General features: G+C 48.9%; 1 protein-coding gene across 1 annotated transcript in view; it reads right to left on the bottom strand.

Annotated features, from left to right (window-relative positions):
• Positions 1-366: 366 nt before the first annotated feature.
• The window catches only part of NR1I2 (nuclear receptor subfamily 1 group I member 2), a 121,765-nt gene continuing 107,655 nt past the window's right edge, over positions 367-14,476 (bottom strand). The window contains exons 2-9 of the mRNA XM_007943872.2: positions 13,533-13,751; positions 10,040-10,173; positions 7,960-8,147; positions 6,799-7,070; positions 3,222-3,364; positions 2,810-2,926; positions 2,390-2,495; positions 367-511 (exon numbers count right to left, since the gene is read on the bottom strand). Coding sequence (XP_007942063.2) covers positions 367-511; positions 2,390-2,495; positions 2,810-2,926; positions 3,222-3,364; positions 6,799-7,070; positions 7,960-8,147; positions 10,040-10,173; positions 13,533-13,751 — 1,324 coding nt within the window. The remainder of the gene's footprint in view (positions 512-2,389; positions 2,496-2,809; positions 2,927-3,221; positions 3,365-6,798; positions 7,071-7,959; positions 8,148-10,039; positions 10,174-13,532; positions 13,752-14,476) is intronic.

Here is a 14,476-nt window from a genome sequence, read left to right as displayed (position 1 = left end):
TTGGGTTTGGGCATAGTCCCTCCAGTAGCCCGGGCCCCATCTGCCCTGACCCTCCACCACCACAGCATTGCCTAGACCACAAGGCCCTCTTGGATGGGCCTAACCTATAGGCCAGGCACTCCAGGTCTACAGTGTCCCTTTCCACAGACTGAGCTAGGGGTTAGAGGGTTGGACATGGAAAGACGTATTTCCCCTTCCTGTGGAAAGCAGCCAGCTGTAGTTATAGCTGATGTCAAGTTCTTTAGAGGCAGGATCAGTGGTGCACTGTTGGCTATCAGCTAGTCCATCAGGCTGGCCCTAGGAGCAGCAGCTCAGAGGGCTCTGGGTCTGGCTGCCCTGCAGAGGCTCCACTCAAGGGGCAGCTTCTCAGCCATCTGTGATGCCGAACAACTCCTGCATGAGTGGGGTGGCAAAGGGGTGTATGTCCTGGATGCGCAGCAGCTGCTGGGTGTGCTGTGCGTTGATGCTCCGAAGCTCGGTGAGCATGGCCATGATCTTCAGGAACAGGAACCTGCAGACCAGCCAGAGGGAAGTTTAGGGGTACTGCCTACCCTCTCCCTGACCCACCAGCCCTGGGAAAGCGCTGAAGCTGCACAAGTGTGGTGTTTTTAATCTTAGGGCACCTCATGCCAGCCAAGACTCAAGGCTTGGCTGAACTCCTTAAGCTTCTTCAGCCTGTGGACAAGAAAGCCAGAACAGCTGGGCTGGTATTTGTGGTGTGGATTTGCACCATCCACACCCCCATCCCATCCATTGGGCTTGTGTCTTCTGAGACCTCTATGGAAAAATTCTGCCATTGCAGGCACCAAATGCGTAGGTTGATTTTGAAAAAAAAGAAAAAAAAATCATTGATGGCCAAGAGGCTAGGATTGAAAGGAATAGTTGTGCAGGTAGAATACAGACTATAACTCCTTCTTGGGTTTAGCTTTAGATCTGATGTGTCTAAGACAAGCCTCATGACTCAGTTTCCCTGTTATAGAAAAGAAAGCTGACACCTCCAGCCCCCTGGCTCCTTTCATGGGTGGACTGATCAAATAAAGAAGCAGCCACCCTCAGCATCCCCAGGAGGTGAGCCAAAGAGAAAACTCGTGCAGGCCAAGCAGGAACCTGAGTCTTGAATTCACACTATAATACCCAGTGCTTGCCTGAACCCCTGCCCCTCATGGGCTTGGGCTCAGTGTAAGCTGAGTTCATCCCTGGGTCTGTGGACACTAGGCCACAGTGACTACTGATGGTCAGTAATGGTGAGGAAGGCCCTGTCTGGGCAAAGACCCAAACATACCCTCCTTTGGGTCATGATCAGAACATACTAAGTCATGTTCTACACCCTGTTCACTTGTGTTTTTCTGGGGAGGTGGCAGAATCTGCACCCCAGGTTTTACCTGGGCAGTAGTGCTCAAAAACACAGGCTTTGGGCTTTATTGGCCTAAGTCCACCTCCACATTCTACCCCTCTGGCTATGGACCCCTGGGCAATTTTCCTGAGCCTCAGTTCCCTTCCAGAACAAGGATAGTGGCAATCTCCACCTTATGGGCTGTTCTGAGGATTAAAGGTGATAATATCCATAAACTGCTTAGTACAGAGGCTGGCACTTCTCAGTAAAGGTTAAACTGAAAAAAAAAAAAAGACCAAATTCACTGCCATCGAGTCAATTCTGACTTCTAGTGACCTCCTTTAGGTTTCTGAGGCGGTATATCTTTACATAAGTAGATTGCCCTGTCTTCAATTTCAGGACCTCTCATGATATGTTGGTTAAAGCTTTTGGCTGCTAACCAAAAGGTTGGCAGTTCAAACCTACCAGCCACTCCACAGGAGAAAGATGAGGCAGTCTGCATCCATAAAGATTTGCAGCTTTGGAAAACCTATGGGAGATTCTACTCTGTCCTGTGAGGTTGCTATGAGTCAGAATTGATTAGATGGCGGTGGGTTTGTGTTTTTAATTATATAATTTGACTCAATGGCACCTAATTATGTTTATCATTGTTATTCTCATCATTATCTTTATTATTGACTCTTCCTAGAAATCCCTGTGGGATCCTCAGGAGAATATTGGCTGTTCCCACCCCTTGACAACAGTAGTGTGGAGGGCCCAAGCAGACATGAGCTGGCCTTGGGAAGTAAATGTCCCCTCAGCTAGTTGTGGCCTGTGGCCCTCCTCGGTTTCCCCCCTGTTGGGCTGGACTCAGGTTGACTGGACAAGAGGCTTCAGTAGAGGTCGCAGAACATGGCCCCAAAGTCAAGGTCATCAGAAGCTGCCTGGAAATAGTTCCAGTTTGCTCTCCCAGAGAGGCCAAGGGTGGATAGAGGCCTGAGGGAAAGGCCAAAGGCCGGCAGGCAGGGGGGAAACATTCTCTACCTTCGCATGTCCTCCCTCCCCACTGCTGCTCACCGGTGGGCAGGTTGGGGCCGCTTGCACTCGATGTAGGCCTTCAGGGTGATGGCAAAGCGCTCCTGTAGCTGATCCACCACACTGCGCTGTACCACACCTGGGCGGTCTGTGGGGAGAGGAAGGGAAGGGGCAGTGGGGCACCCATCAGCAGGGCTGGGACCCAAAATTGGCTCAGCCTAGCCCAGAAAGGAGAATTTGTCAGCCAACCAGCTCCCAGAGCTGGAGACACCCAGGGAGGCTGGGTGAGTGAGCCCTGTGTCACCCCACTGACCAAGGAGAAATGAGCAGAAGCCCCATCCTGACTGTAATGAGGGGAGTAAGGGAGTCCTTGGGACATTCCTTGAGGAGGGCAGAGGGAGAGTGTTCCTGCCGAAAAAACCAAGGGGGTGTGAACACATGGGGGTACGACAGGGGCCTCACCTGGGGAGAAGAGGGAAATAGCCTGCATCAGCACATACTCCTCCTTGTGCAGCTGCAACTTCTTCAGCATGTAGTGGAATTTCAGCACAGGCTCCAGGAGAAGCTGCTGCAAGCCACCTGTAGGTGGGTATGGGATGGAAGGGCAGCTTCTCTGGAAGCTGACCCAGGATCCAGCCATGCCTCCTCTGCACACTCACCAATCCTTTTATTCCATCACCCAATCTTCCTGTCTAAGACCAGGGTGTTTGAAGTGTGGGCCGCATCATCCCCACTCCCACTCTACCCACTAGGATTCTGTCTGAAACACAGAGTCTTGAGTGGGAAAATTCTGCCATGTCTTGGCATAGCTCCTTCCTCCCACAACTGTTGTGTTTTCCCCCTCTCCCAGGGCATGCCAGAGGCTCTCAGGCACCTGCAGGGTCTTCCAAGCAGTAAGACAGTCGACCACACTCCCAGGTCCCAGTCTCTGCGTTGAACACTGTGTTGAATCTCAGCTGGCACAGTTCAAAGGTGCCCCCCTTCAGCAGGGAGATCTGATCCTCAATGGGCAAGTCTCTGGAAGCAAGATAGGGAGGGGGTGACAGTTCCTTGGGAAGTTGCCCAGCAACCACTCCCCTAATCGAGAGATTATAGGGAGCTGGGGACAGATTATTATTGGAGATTATTGCCATTGTTTTTAATTCTCCCCAATCTCTCCCCCTCACAATCCAGCCCACCAGGTCACTCTGCCCTGCCGCATTCCTCTGCTCGCCTGCTGCCTTCAGTGACTCCCGATGGCCACTGAGTTTGGTGTTTAGGTCCCATGCAGCCTGGCCCCATCTCTTCCAATCCTCTACACAACTACTATCCTACCCCTGATGACTTGGTTCCTCGTTGCTGGATCTGGCCTCATTTTTTCTGCCTCAGTTTCCCACTTGGAATGACTGTGTCTTCGCTCCTCCCAGAACTCTTTCCAAGGTGCACAGTCCTCCTGCAGATGCCACTCCTTTGCCATTAGTCTCATGCAACAGGCAGGGAGGGGGGTGGTGAGTGTTTTCTTGTCCTGCTCTCTGAGCTGGATTTGTGGCTATTGTTATTTGCCATTGAGTTGGCTCCAACTCATGTCAACTTCATGCACAACAAAAGGAAATGCTGCCCACCCTGTACCATGTTCACCTTCATTGACATGTTTGAGTCCATTGTTGCAGCTATTGTGTAATGCCTTCCAAACTAGAGCCTCATCTTCCAGCACCATATTGGACAATAATTTGTTGTGGTCTATAGTGTTTTTGTTGAGTAATTTTCAGAAGTAGATCACCACTAGACCTTTCTTCCTAGTCTATCTCAGTCTGGAAGCTACCCTGAAACCTTTCTACCATAGATGACTCACTCAAACTCACTGCCTTCGAGTCAAGTCTGACTCATAGTACCCCTCCTTGAGTTTCCGAGGCAGTATCTCTATGGCAGTAGATTGCCCAATCTTCCTTCCGAGGAGTGGCTGGTGGGTTTGAACTGCCAGCCTTCTGGTTAGCAGTCAAATGCCTTAGGCACTATGCCACCAGAGCTCCTACCATAGGTGACCCTGTTGCTATTTCAAATATTGGTGGCATAGCTTCCAGTATCATAGCAACATACTACCATCACAGTATGACAAATTGACAGATGAGTGGTGGGGGTTTGATTTAATTCATATGTATTTTTACTGTCTCCCTACCAGCAGTCTGGATGCTTTGAGCCCCACTCAACATGGAGCACAGCCCTCACCCAGGGACTGCTCAATAAACATCCGATAATCCTGGTTAAACTGAAACCCCTCCCATTCTGCAGGAACTTCTCCCTTGCTAGGCTGAGAGAGGACCCTAGCTACCCAACTGAAAAAGGCATTACTATCAAGGAGCAGGCACTAAGAGACTGGGAGGGACTCTCATGGCTGGCTCCTGAGGAAGCCTTCTCCCAGGCTTTGATCTCTTCAGGAATTTAGGCCCTTGTGCTCCCGGCACCCCCAACCCCAGACCTTCTTTTATTTATTTTTAAATTTTTATTTTTGCAGTGTTTCCTCCCTTGCTCTCCCACCCCTGGTAACCAACAAAGAAAGTTTCCTTCCATATATAAACCTTTCCTTGACTTTTTACAACAATGAACTAATACAATATTTGTCCTGCTATGACTAACTTATTTCACTCAGCATAATGTCCTCCAAGTTCAGCCACACCCCAGACCTTCTCTTAGATCCATCATCATCATCATAATAATAAACAGTTGCTGTTGAGTTGACTCTAATTCATGGTGACCCCACAAGGGTCAGAGTAGAATGTGCTCCATAGGGTTTTCAATGGCTGATTTTTTGGAAGTAGAGTTCCAGGCTTTTCTTCCAAGTCACCTCAAGGTGGACTTGAACCCCCAACCATCTTTATGTTAACCATTTGTACCACCCAGGGACTCCATAACAGTGAATTGCAAAAGCCGCAAAATTTATCTTATTCCTCTGTCTCTCCAGTGCCTGGCTCAGGGCTGAGCATATAGCTGGCTCTGAAGTCTGCACTCTGGCACTTTCAAATCTAGTCTCCACCACTGACTGACTCACTATCATCCTGTGTAAGTTTCTTAACCTCAATTTCTTTCTTTCTTTCTTTTTTTTCTTCACTTTTCTTTTTTCTTTTTCTTTTTTTCTGTGTCCATCCCTCTATACATTCCTGCCCCCTGAGCTGTCTCCTTGTGCCTAAACAGCCCCACTTTCTCCCATGATTGTTCTCTCTAAGGAGTGTATCTACCTCAGGTACATGTTCAACTCATATGCGTGTCTTTTGTTTTGCTGGAAGCCACAGGTGTTCTTAACCTCAATTTCTTATCTGTACAGTGAAGGCAATAGTGATGCCTACCTCCTGGGGTGGTTGTATTCAACAATGGGTGAGCATGAGAAACTGTGGGTCAATGATGTCAGCAAGGATTTGTTGATACTCACATTTGTAAGGAGCCCTCTCCCCTTGTACCCTTGAACAAATTTGACACAATCTAAACCTGTAGCCTTCTGGAATATAACCTGCTCTCTGCCTGCAATGATGTTAGTGCTCCACGTGTGTATGATTCAGTTCCATCAACCAGGCTTGGCAAGATAAAGTGGTCAACCTAAGGAAAGATATGTCCAGAGCAACCTCCAGCCCTAACAGATTATGTGGCTGTTCTCACCACACCAATAGGCTCTTAGATGTCCACTAACTCTGGTTGCCCCATGACTGTTGCCTTCACACCTAGCCCTGAGAAGGCCTAACCCTTTGACTTTCAGGACTTCCCCACCCTCCTCAGAGCCTGCCTTCTCCACCTACTCTTGGCAGCTGACTTCTAGAGATCCAAAGTCTGTCCATCTTGCCCCTTTCTTTGCTCTGGGCTTACTTCCCTTTCGTTTTAACTGATTCTATCCTCTGGAACTGTCAACTTGTGACAATTACTATCTGAATGTCAACCATGTGCTGGATACTTTTCAGATACTATCTTATTTTATACAACAACGCTACAAGTTAGGTATAATTGGCTCCTGTTTATCAGATAGGAAGACCAATACATAGATCAAATGGCATGCCCACAATCACAAAGCTAATAAGCGATACAACAGTTCTACACTCAGCAGCACTGGCTGTACCAGGCACCTTGGGTGGCAGAGATGAAAGAGGATCTTTTGGCATCACACACCATACACACTGATTGTTGTAAAATCAATTCCAACTCATGGCAACACAATGTGTATCAGAGTAGAACTGTGCTCCATTGTGTTTTCAGTGGCTGTTTTATTGTTATTGTTGTTTTCAGTAGTTGCCATGCTTTTCTTTCAAGATGCCCCTAAGTGGACTTGACCCTTGCAGTTACAAACCAGGCTGTTAACTGTTTGCACCATCGAAGGATAATATCCCCTAGATTCAGGGAGATCTATCTCAGATCCTTTTAACCTCTTGCCCACTTCCTGTTCCCTTCTACACTTATTCACCCAGCGTCTTTCCCCAGTTCCCATGTGCTACCTGAAATAGGAGATGACTTTGGCAAAGTTGATGATGCCTTTGAACATGTAGGTTGACATATCAGCTATGTGGGGCATCAGGGAAAAGATCTCCTTCCCGCTGCCTTCAGATGGGGGTTTATAATTCCAGACACTGCCATCCTCACCCCGCAGGTGCAGAGAGAATGTCACTGAGCACAGATCTTTCCTGATCTGGCTCCACTTGGCAGCTTCTTCCCTCGTTGGTGCCTTCAGAGACTCTGAAGCTCCACAGCCACTAAGCACCTCTGGCAACTGGGACACATGTCAGGAGGTGGAGAGAGGAAAGGAGAGATAGTACATATTCTCACTAACAGGTTCCCACACAGATCCCAATGCATACACAGCTATAGCCACAGCCTGAGTACTTGCACAATTTCAGATGTGCATTTACACACATCCATGCACACAATGAGCACTTGTTTCCTATCCCTGGTGATATTTCCTGTACCAGATGGTGCTTTCTGGACCTGTGAATTAATGATCACTCACATCCCTGCCTGGTCAGGGATTGTTCCCTATCCAAATGGCAGGAGCGGTGGGGGTGGGGGTGGGGCTCCATCCATTCTGTGTCCCCAGCGTCCTTGACCTTAGGCTCAGGAGGACTTAGAGAGAAGGGTCTGGGAGCTATTGATGGGAAAAGCAGACTTCTGGGTCACTGAGCTAATCCAGTTCTCTGAGCTGGATAGGCCATCTGAGATACCTGGGAGCATGGAGTGAGGGGGGCACTGGAAGCAGACATTGCTGCGATCACTAACAGTTCTTAGATCGATAAACACCATTTCACAAAGAGCACACCCTCATCAAGACTTGACCCTCTCCTCACAAAGCCCCAAATGCTTTCCCTCCATTTTCAGCTCAGCCTTAGTTCCCACCTGCTGTGGAGGGGGAGAGTAATGGTTCTCAAACTGGAACACATGCATCAGTCACCTGGAGGTCTTGTTAAGACACAGATTGCTGGTCTTACTTTTCAAAGTCTCTAATTCAGAACAACTAGAGTGGCCTGAGAGTTTGCACTTCCAGAAATTTCCCAGGTGATGCTGATGCTGTCACCCAGGACCACACTTTGAGAATCCCTGGGAAAGAGACTGAGGTTCTAAGGAGGATCTAACCCAGGAGCTGAGCCAGCTGTAAAGCTTCCTACCCGGAAATCCTTGAAATGGGAGAAAGTGCTGTCAAAGGTTTTCATCTGCGCATCCATAAGCTCCTCAATCATTGTCTGCTGCTCTTCAGTCAGACCCTCTGCTTTTGGTGGCTGAGTCCCAACCCGTTCTCTCTTCTTTCTCTTGATCAAGGCCCGCCTTTGCTCCACAGCCACATCAGACATGATCACTGAAGAGAGAGGCAGGCTCAGGCTCAGGCTCAGGCACACACCCACTGTCCACAACCCCTGAGCCAGGAGCCTTTCTTGACCCTCCAAGGCAGCAATAGGTATTAGGCCAAAGGGAAAGTGCTGTTGACAAGAAACTTGCATTTTTCTAGACTCAGACGGTCTGCAGGACATCAAACTGGGTAAGGACAGAAAAAAAGAGGTGCATCTTGTTCTGCCCTCAGCCACGGGGTTGAGACAACATTGTGGAACAGTGGAAAGACTGCAATCTGCAGCATAAGAAGTCCCTGGGTTTGAATGAAGGCTTTGGTACTTACTACCTGTGACCTTGCACAAGTTCCTTAACCTCTCCTGCCTCTTCACTGTAATCTGGAGTAACAGTGCTTACCTCATGCTACTGTTATAGTGAAACATTGCATGTAAAGGGCCTAATATAGTTCCTGGTGCCTAAAAATGTTCAATAAATGGTACCTGATATTATTGTTTTCTGCTTCACTTATAGGAGCTCTGGTGGCATGGTGGCTAAGGCATTTCACTGCTAACCAGAAGACTGGAGGTTCAAACCCTCCAGCCACTCCTCAGGAGGAAAGCCAGGCAATCTACTTCTGTAGTGATACCGCCTCGGAAACCCAAGGAGGTGTCGCTATGAGTCAGAATTGATATACCTACAAGACTCCTCAGTGTCCCCCAAGGTCTTCTGGGTCCAAATCACAGGAGGGCTGGGCTATTGCTTAACAAGAAATATGATCCCTGGCCACCTCCTGCACAGCCCAGAGCCTTAGAGTCTTTCATGGCTTTCTGGACCTCACTTGTGTGTATAGAGCAAAGCAGTGCAGGTCCTTGGAGGGGTGAGATCTAGGCCGACCTGTTGGCAGGAACAGGAGTCCCTGGGTGGTTCAAACAGTTACACCTTGGCTGCCAACTGAAAGGTGGAGGCTCAAGTTCCCAGAGGCTTCCCGGAGGAAAGAACTACAATCTTCTTCAGAAAAATCAGTCCTTGAAATCCCTACGGAGCACAGTTTTACTCTGACACACATGGGACACCGTGAGTCAGAATCGACTCAATGGCAACAGGTTTTATCAGCAGAAACAGCCAGGTGAGGGGATTCACTCAGCTGGTCTGCAGGAAAGGCTCTCTGCCGGCATGCCCAGAGAACTCTCCCTGAGAGAGGTTGGACCCTGCCTATGGTCACTTTGTGACTGACAGAGGCAAATATTCCCTGGAAGCTTCTGGCCTTTTCCACCCGCAAACTTTAACATCAGGGTGATCTGGGAATACAAATATACTGAAGCTCAGTAGGGTAGTATGAAGATGGCGTTATCACCTGTTTGCAAATAGTCCCCCTTTAAGGATTCCACCAGCCAATCCTTCTAAGGAAGATTGGGCACGCTACTTCCATAGAGATACCACTTGGGAAACCCAAGGAAAGGTCACTATGAGTCCAATAGGCTCGATGGCAGTGAGTTTGGTTTTTGGTTTTTAGAAGGATTCTAGGGCTGGGGTAGCTGGTGGCCTCCAGCAACTGGAAGTTTGGGGGCGTCATATCACATCATGTGCTTCCTTCCCCCAACCCTTAGATTTGTTAAAATAGCACAAAATAAAATTATGAAGAGGGCAAAAAGAATCACGCAGGGGTATATGGAAAGGAGACAAGAGGCAAGCCCCTCCAGGGTTGCCCATGGTGATGCAAGCAGATGAGCTGCAAACTCTTCTCTCTGTGCCCTCCTGATGCACAGACCTCAAGTTCGCACAAGCGCACGTGTGCACACTCGTGGCGCACAGCTGCACACCTCTTCGCTGGTGCGTTCCGCATGGTCACTCGGGCACACCTGCAGCATGCTCACAGTGTTCGTACTCTGAGCCCCGCACTCTCCCTGGCCGCCCCGTGCTCACTCTCTTTCTTCATGCCGCTCTCCAGGCACTTGCGCAGGCGGCAGGCCTGGCATTGCCGCCGGGTCTTCCGTGTGATCTCACAGGTGCCCTTTCGGAAACAGCACTGCAGTCTCGCGTTGCGCTTCACAGCCCTCCTGTGCGAGAATATAAACAAGAGCCAGGCTGCAGGGGGCACAGGCTGCTTCCCGCCTAACCCAGAGTGCTCCATCTCCCCCTCTTGAACCCCTCTCCACTCTGGGGGACACTAGCCACACCCTCTGTGGCCCCAGCCCTTGCCCCCTGAGTTGGGTGGGGTTATATAGGAAGTAGCCGCTCCCCAAGCTTCTGTCTTTCCTGCACTGCCCTAAAGGTACAGGAGTCAGCCTGAGAAGGAAAAACAGGACAGGAAAACGTCCTGTCACATTCACACAGGAAGCCTGTCATGTGCTTTTCACAGACACCTGAAGCCACTGAGCCACTTTCTGAAGTTTCCTCTCCAGGTCCAGCTCCAGCACTTTTCTGCCTCTTTTACACCTTCCTGGACTACAGTTACCACATAACAGGGGCCCTCCACGCCCCTTGAAAGGGGCCTTGCAAAAGTTTCCAAGGAAATAGGTCCACTTAGTGAATTTTCTTCTGGAAAGAGTGGGCTAGAGGAAACTTAACCCCAAGGACTTAAGACATGTAAGAAGCTCCCTCCATCCCCCTGTTCCCATTCTAGATCCAGGGTGGGGTGGGGTGTGTGTGTGTGTGTGTGCGCGCTCGCGCACGTGCGCGCGCGCATGTGTGTGTGTGTGTGTGTGTGTGTACAGGGAGAAACTGGGAATGCTTTCTACCTCACTGGACCATGGCTTCCTCACTGAAAAGTGGGTTCTCCAATCATGGGAGAAGGAAAGGCTGCTTATGCACAGGGAGACAGTTCAGGGGGCAGGAGAGTATGGAGGGATGGACACTGGGAAGAGGTAACTATGAGGAGGAAGTGGGAGGGGAGCTGTTGCATTGTGGTAAACTGTGGTCAATGGCATGCGAGAAAGTATATGTGAACTGCTGTATGGAAAATGAATTTGCTCTGTAAATCTTCACCCAAATTACAAAAAAAAAAAAGTGGGTTCTCCTGATTGATCTAGAGAGGCAAAGAGGTTCATTCAGAGCCTGGAAGAGTGGAGGGTACAGGCACCAGGTCCACAGACCTGACACCATGTGGCAGACAGGGAGGTGATGAGGTGGATGTCTTAGAGGCCTAGCACAGCCATCTCCCTCCCCTCCCCTCTCCACAGCCTAGGTGCCCCATTCTCATAAAAGACCCAGTCACTGGGGCCCTAACTTTTTATTTCTCCTCATTTTCACAGGTGGGTAGAAGAAAACAAATTGTTCCTTGGCTTTGGCCTCTGATTTTGTATGAAAAATGAAGGAAGGCTGGCATGGAACATGGAAATAGACCAGCGTGGCCTCATAGCAGCAGGGGCTGAACTGGGAAAGCTGAGCTTTGCTTGAGTTGAGGGGCAGGTTTGAGCTCAGTGGCCAGAGGCCTGTAACCAGTAACTAGCCTAGGGTGTGTGTTTCTCCCAGGCATTCTCCCCGTGTCTAATACCACTACTGACTTTGATACTACTCTGGAGTCCATTGAGAGTGGATGAAAGGAAAAAGGAGTTGTGAAGGTCATGCTGCGTCTCAGATACTGGGCTAGCTTATTTTGCAGAGCTTTCCAAATATAGTTCTAACAACCCTACGAATTCATCACAGTTAGTGGCCTGGCACAAATGAGGGAACTGAGGCTTGGAGAGACTGGATCACCACATGCTCTCCAGGTGAATGACAAGCTGAAATCTGAATCCAGGTCTGTGTGATACTCAAATCTAACCTCTTGCCACTGCAATCTGTTCCCTCCTTTTGGCAGTCCCAGGAATATACCTGAATGAGGAGGGGAAATAAAGGATTCCTGTACCCCAAGGTCATCTGCATAGATGCTGCTTGGAGAGAAGCTCTAGGCAGCCAATTTCTGCAGAACAGATTCAGTTCAGATGTCTACTCTCCTCCATCTGACCATATTGACCTCAGACACTCAGCTCAGGGCTTAATCTGGGGCTCCTGGTCAGTGATTAGTTCAGGAGAGTGCTAAGGATCCAGTTATGAGGATGATGTCTTGGGGATCTTGGAAAAAGTTTCCTTGTTTTCAGAGGAAGAGATGGACCTTTTTCTTCTTCAGCTGAGTAGTGTGGTAACTGCCTAAGGCCCCTGGCAGTGGGCTGCCATCTTAGCCCCAAGGGGAGCTAGACTGAAATCAAAGTTCTTAGGTAGGATTACAAAAGAGAAAAAGCACTGAGCTGATGACCTCACCAACCCTGAAGTCTTCAGACTTCTCATTGTGAGAAGTAACATATTTTCCAATTATTTAAACCACTATGTTACTCGTAGCTGAATACAGCCTTACAACACTGCTGTGTTAGCTCTGTTATAACTCATACAACAGGAATGTTCCAATGTTCATTTGTTCTTGGAACATGGGCACCTTTGGATCTGTCCTTGGTAGATAATCCTATGGGGTCTGAGACCCATTCAGATGTGACCATGTCAGCCCCAAAGCTGACTGTGGTTACCCTGGACTGGCCCTAACACAGAGGCTGCTGCACTGCCTCCCTGGACTCATACAGGCCTGGAAGTCCTCCCGTGGGTTCTGGAAACAAACAGCTGGACCTCCACACATGGCATCTTAACAGGCACCCACCCATCTTTGGGACTGAAGGATGGCGCCTTGGTTCTAGCACTCATTCCTGTTCAGATGATCAAGAAGAACTCTGAAAAGGACCAAGTCAGGCTGTCTACCTTGAGAACGCATCAAGGCCCCATTTGTGGTCCCTGAGGTGGGAGCTGCTCCTCACGTACCCCATTCCTTCCTGGGGGAAGACCCGGAGCTCCTCTTCACACATTCTTTTCTCCCTTCCCCTCCTTTCTTGGTCTGCTTCTCCATCTTCTATGCCGAGCCCTGAGCTGGGAGCTGGCCTTACTGAGCTGGCTTTGCTCTTTCTGTTTCTTCAGCTGGATAACATAAGCCTTTCTTTTCGGGTCTGCCTTGCTATGACATAGGACCTTGGATCCTTAATTTTTTTGTCCTCCCTGTTTATCTGTTTCAGGGGGAGCATGTTTTGTCATATCCTTCATTCATTTTGTTATTTGTTAGTTAACAACCTCCCCATATGACTGATATAAACACTCGTATTTTGGATTTTCAAATTCTTTCATCTTATACTGACTGACATTCTATTTTATTGAAGAACAAGTGAGGAAACAAAGGAGTATCTTAAGGGAAGAATATGTAAAGCAGAAAGACAGATATCCCCTGTCAGGAATGTAAATGACTTGCTTGAGACTAGTCAGGAGACCATTAGTGGAACCTGGAGGCCAATCAAGCCTAGGCTCTGAGATGTTGCCAAGTGGGTTAAAGGCAGAAGTCCCATTTAATGTGACCCAGTGGGTTGGTGGTGGCAGGTGGGTAAGAGTTGACAGGTAACTCTACCTGAAAAAGCCCTTGCATCCTTCACATGTCATGACATTGAAGTGATAACCAGTAGCCTTGTCTCCACATACACGGCAGATTTGAGGACCCTCAGTTTCCTCATCTGCATTGATAGTGGGGTTTCCAAGAACTGAGTTGACTTCTTCAATAAACACATGGCCAGCATGATTCCAGCTTTCTCCAGGGATCACCTCCAGGTTGGCTTCTGGGTCTCTTTGACTAGAAGTAAAAAATCACAATGAATGAAAAAGATGGACAGTGATATGCTGAGCCTGAAGAAGAAATACTCTGGAGTTCCGGCAAGATGGCGGACTAGGCAGAAAGACTGTACAGACCCTCTTCAACAAAGAAAAGGGAAACCAATTAATACAGACATAGAAGATAATCTTGGACCCCTGAGCCTTGAAGGGGAGGATATAGAAGTGGACTAAACCCCAACCAGCAGAAGAATTTGCGTGAAAATACCACAAAAGGAGACATACAGAGCTGTGGTCTGGCAGCGATCCTGACGGCACAGACAGCTTGGAGATTCCCGAGTGGTGGTAGGACCTAAGAATTAACCTAAAATTCAGCCCTGCTAGCCAGGGACTGCACAGAGAACTGCTCTGGTGGCTGGGGAATAAACAGAGAAGGTGAAAAGAAAGGCGGGCTGAGCTGAGGACTTTTGCTGGTCCGGAGGGCACCACCATTTTTAAGGTTTAAAAGCGGCTTGACTGTTTTGGATATTTAAGGAGACAGCGCACTCGCAGATTCCTGGGGCTTAAGAACACGTTCTGCTTTCCAGCAACCCCAAGGTAACTCTGGACCTGCAAGACTGAAAAGAGACAACATTCCTCTTATTACTCTTATCCGCACACCTGCTTGGTGAACGGAGGTGCGGCCATCACCCACTCCCACATACCTTGTGGGCCCCCAGGAACTCCATCACAGTCTGTGTGCTCAGA

Source organism: Orycteropus afer, unplaced genomic scaffold (assembly GCF_000298275.1).
Source record: "Orycteropus afer afer isolate SDZICR_OR568_19922 unplaced genomic scaffold, OryAfe1.0 scaffold00114, whole genome shotgun sequence".
Lineage (NCBI taxonomy): Eukaryota > Metazoa > Chordata > Mammalia > Tubulidentata > Orycteropodidae > Orycteropus > Orycteropus afer.
The sequence above is the reverse complement of the archived record's forward strand: the minus strand, read 5'-3'. Positions and strand labels throughout refer to the sequence as shown.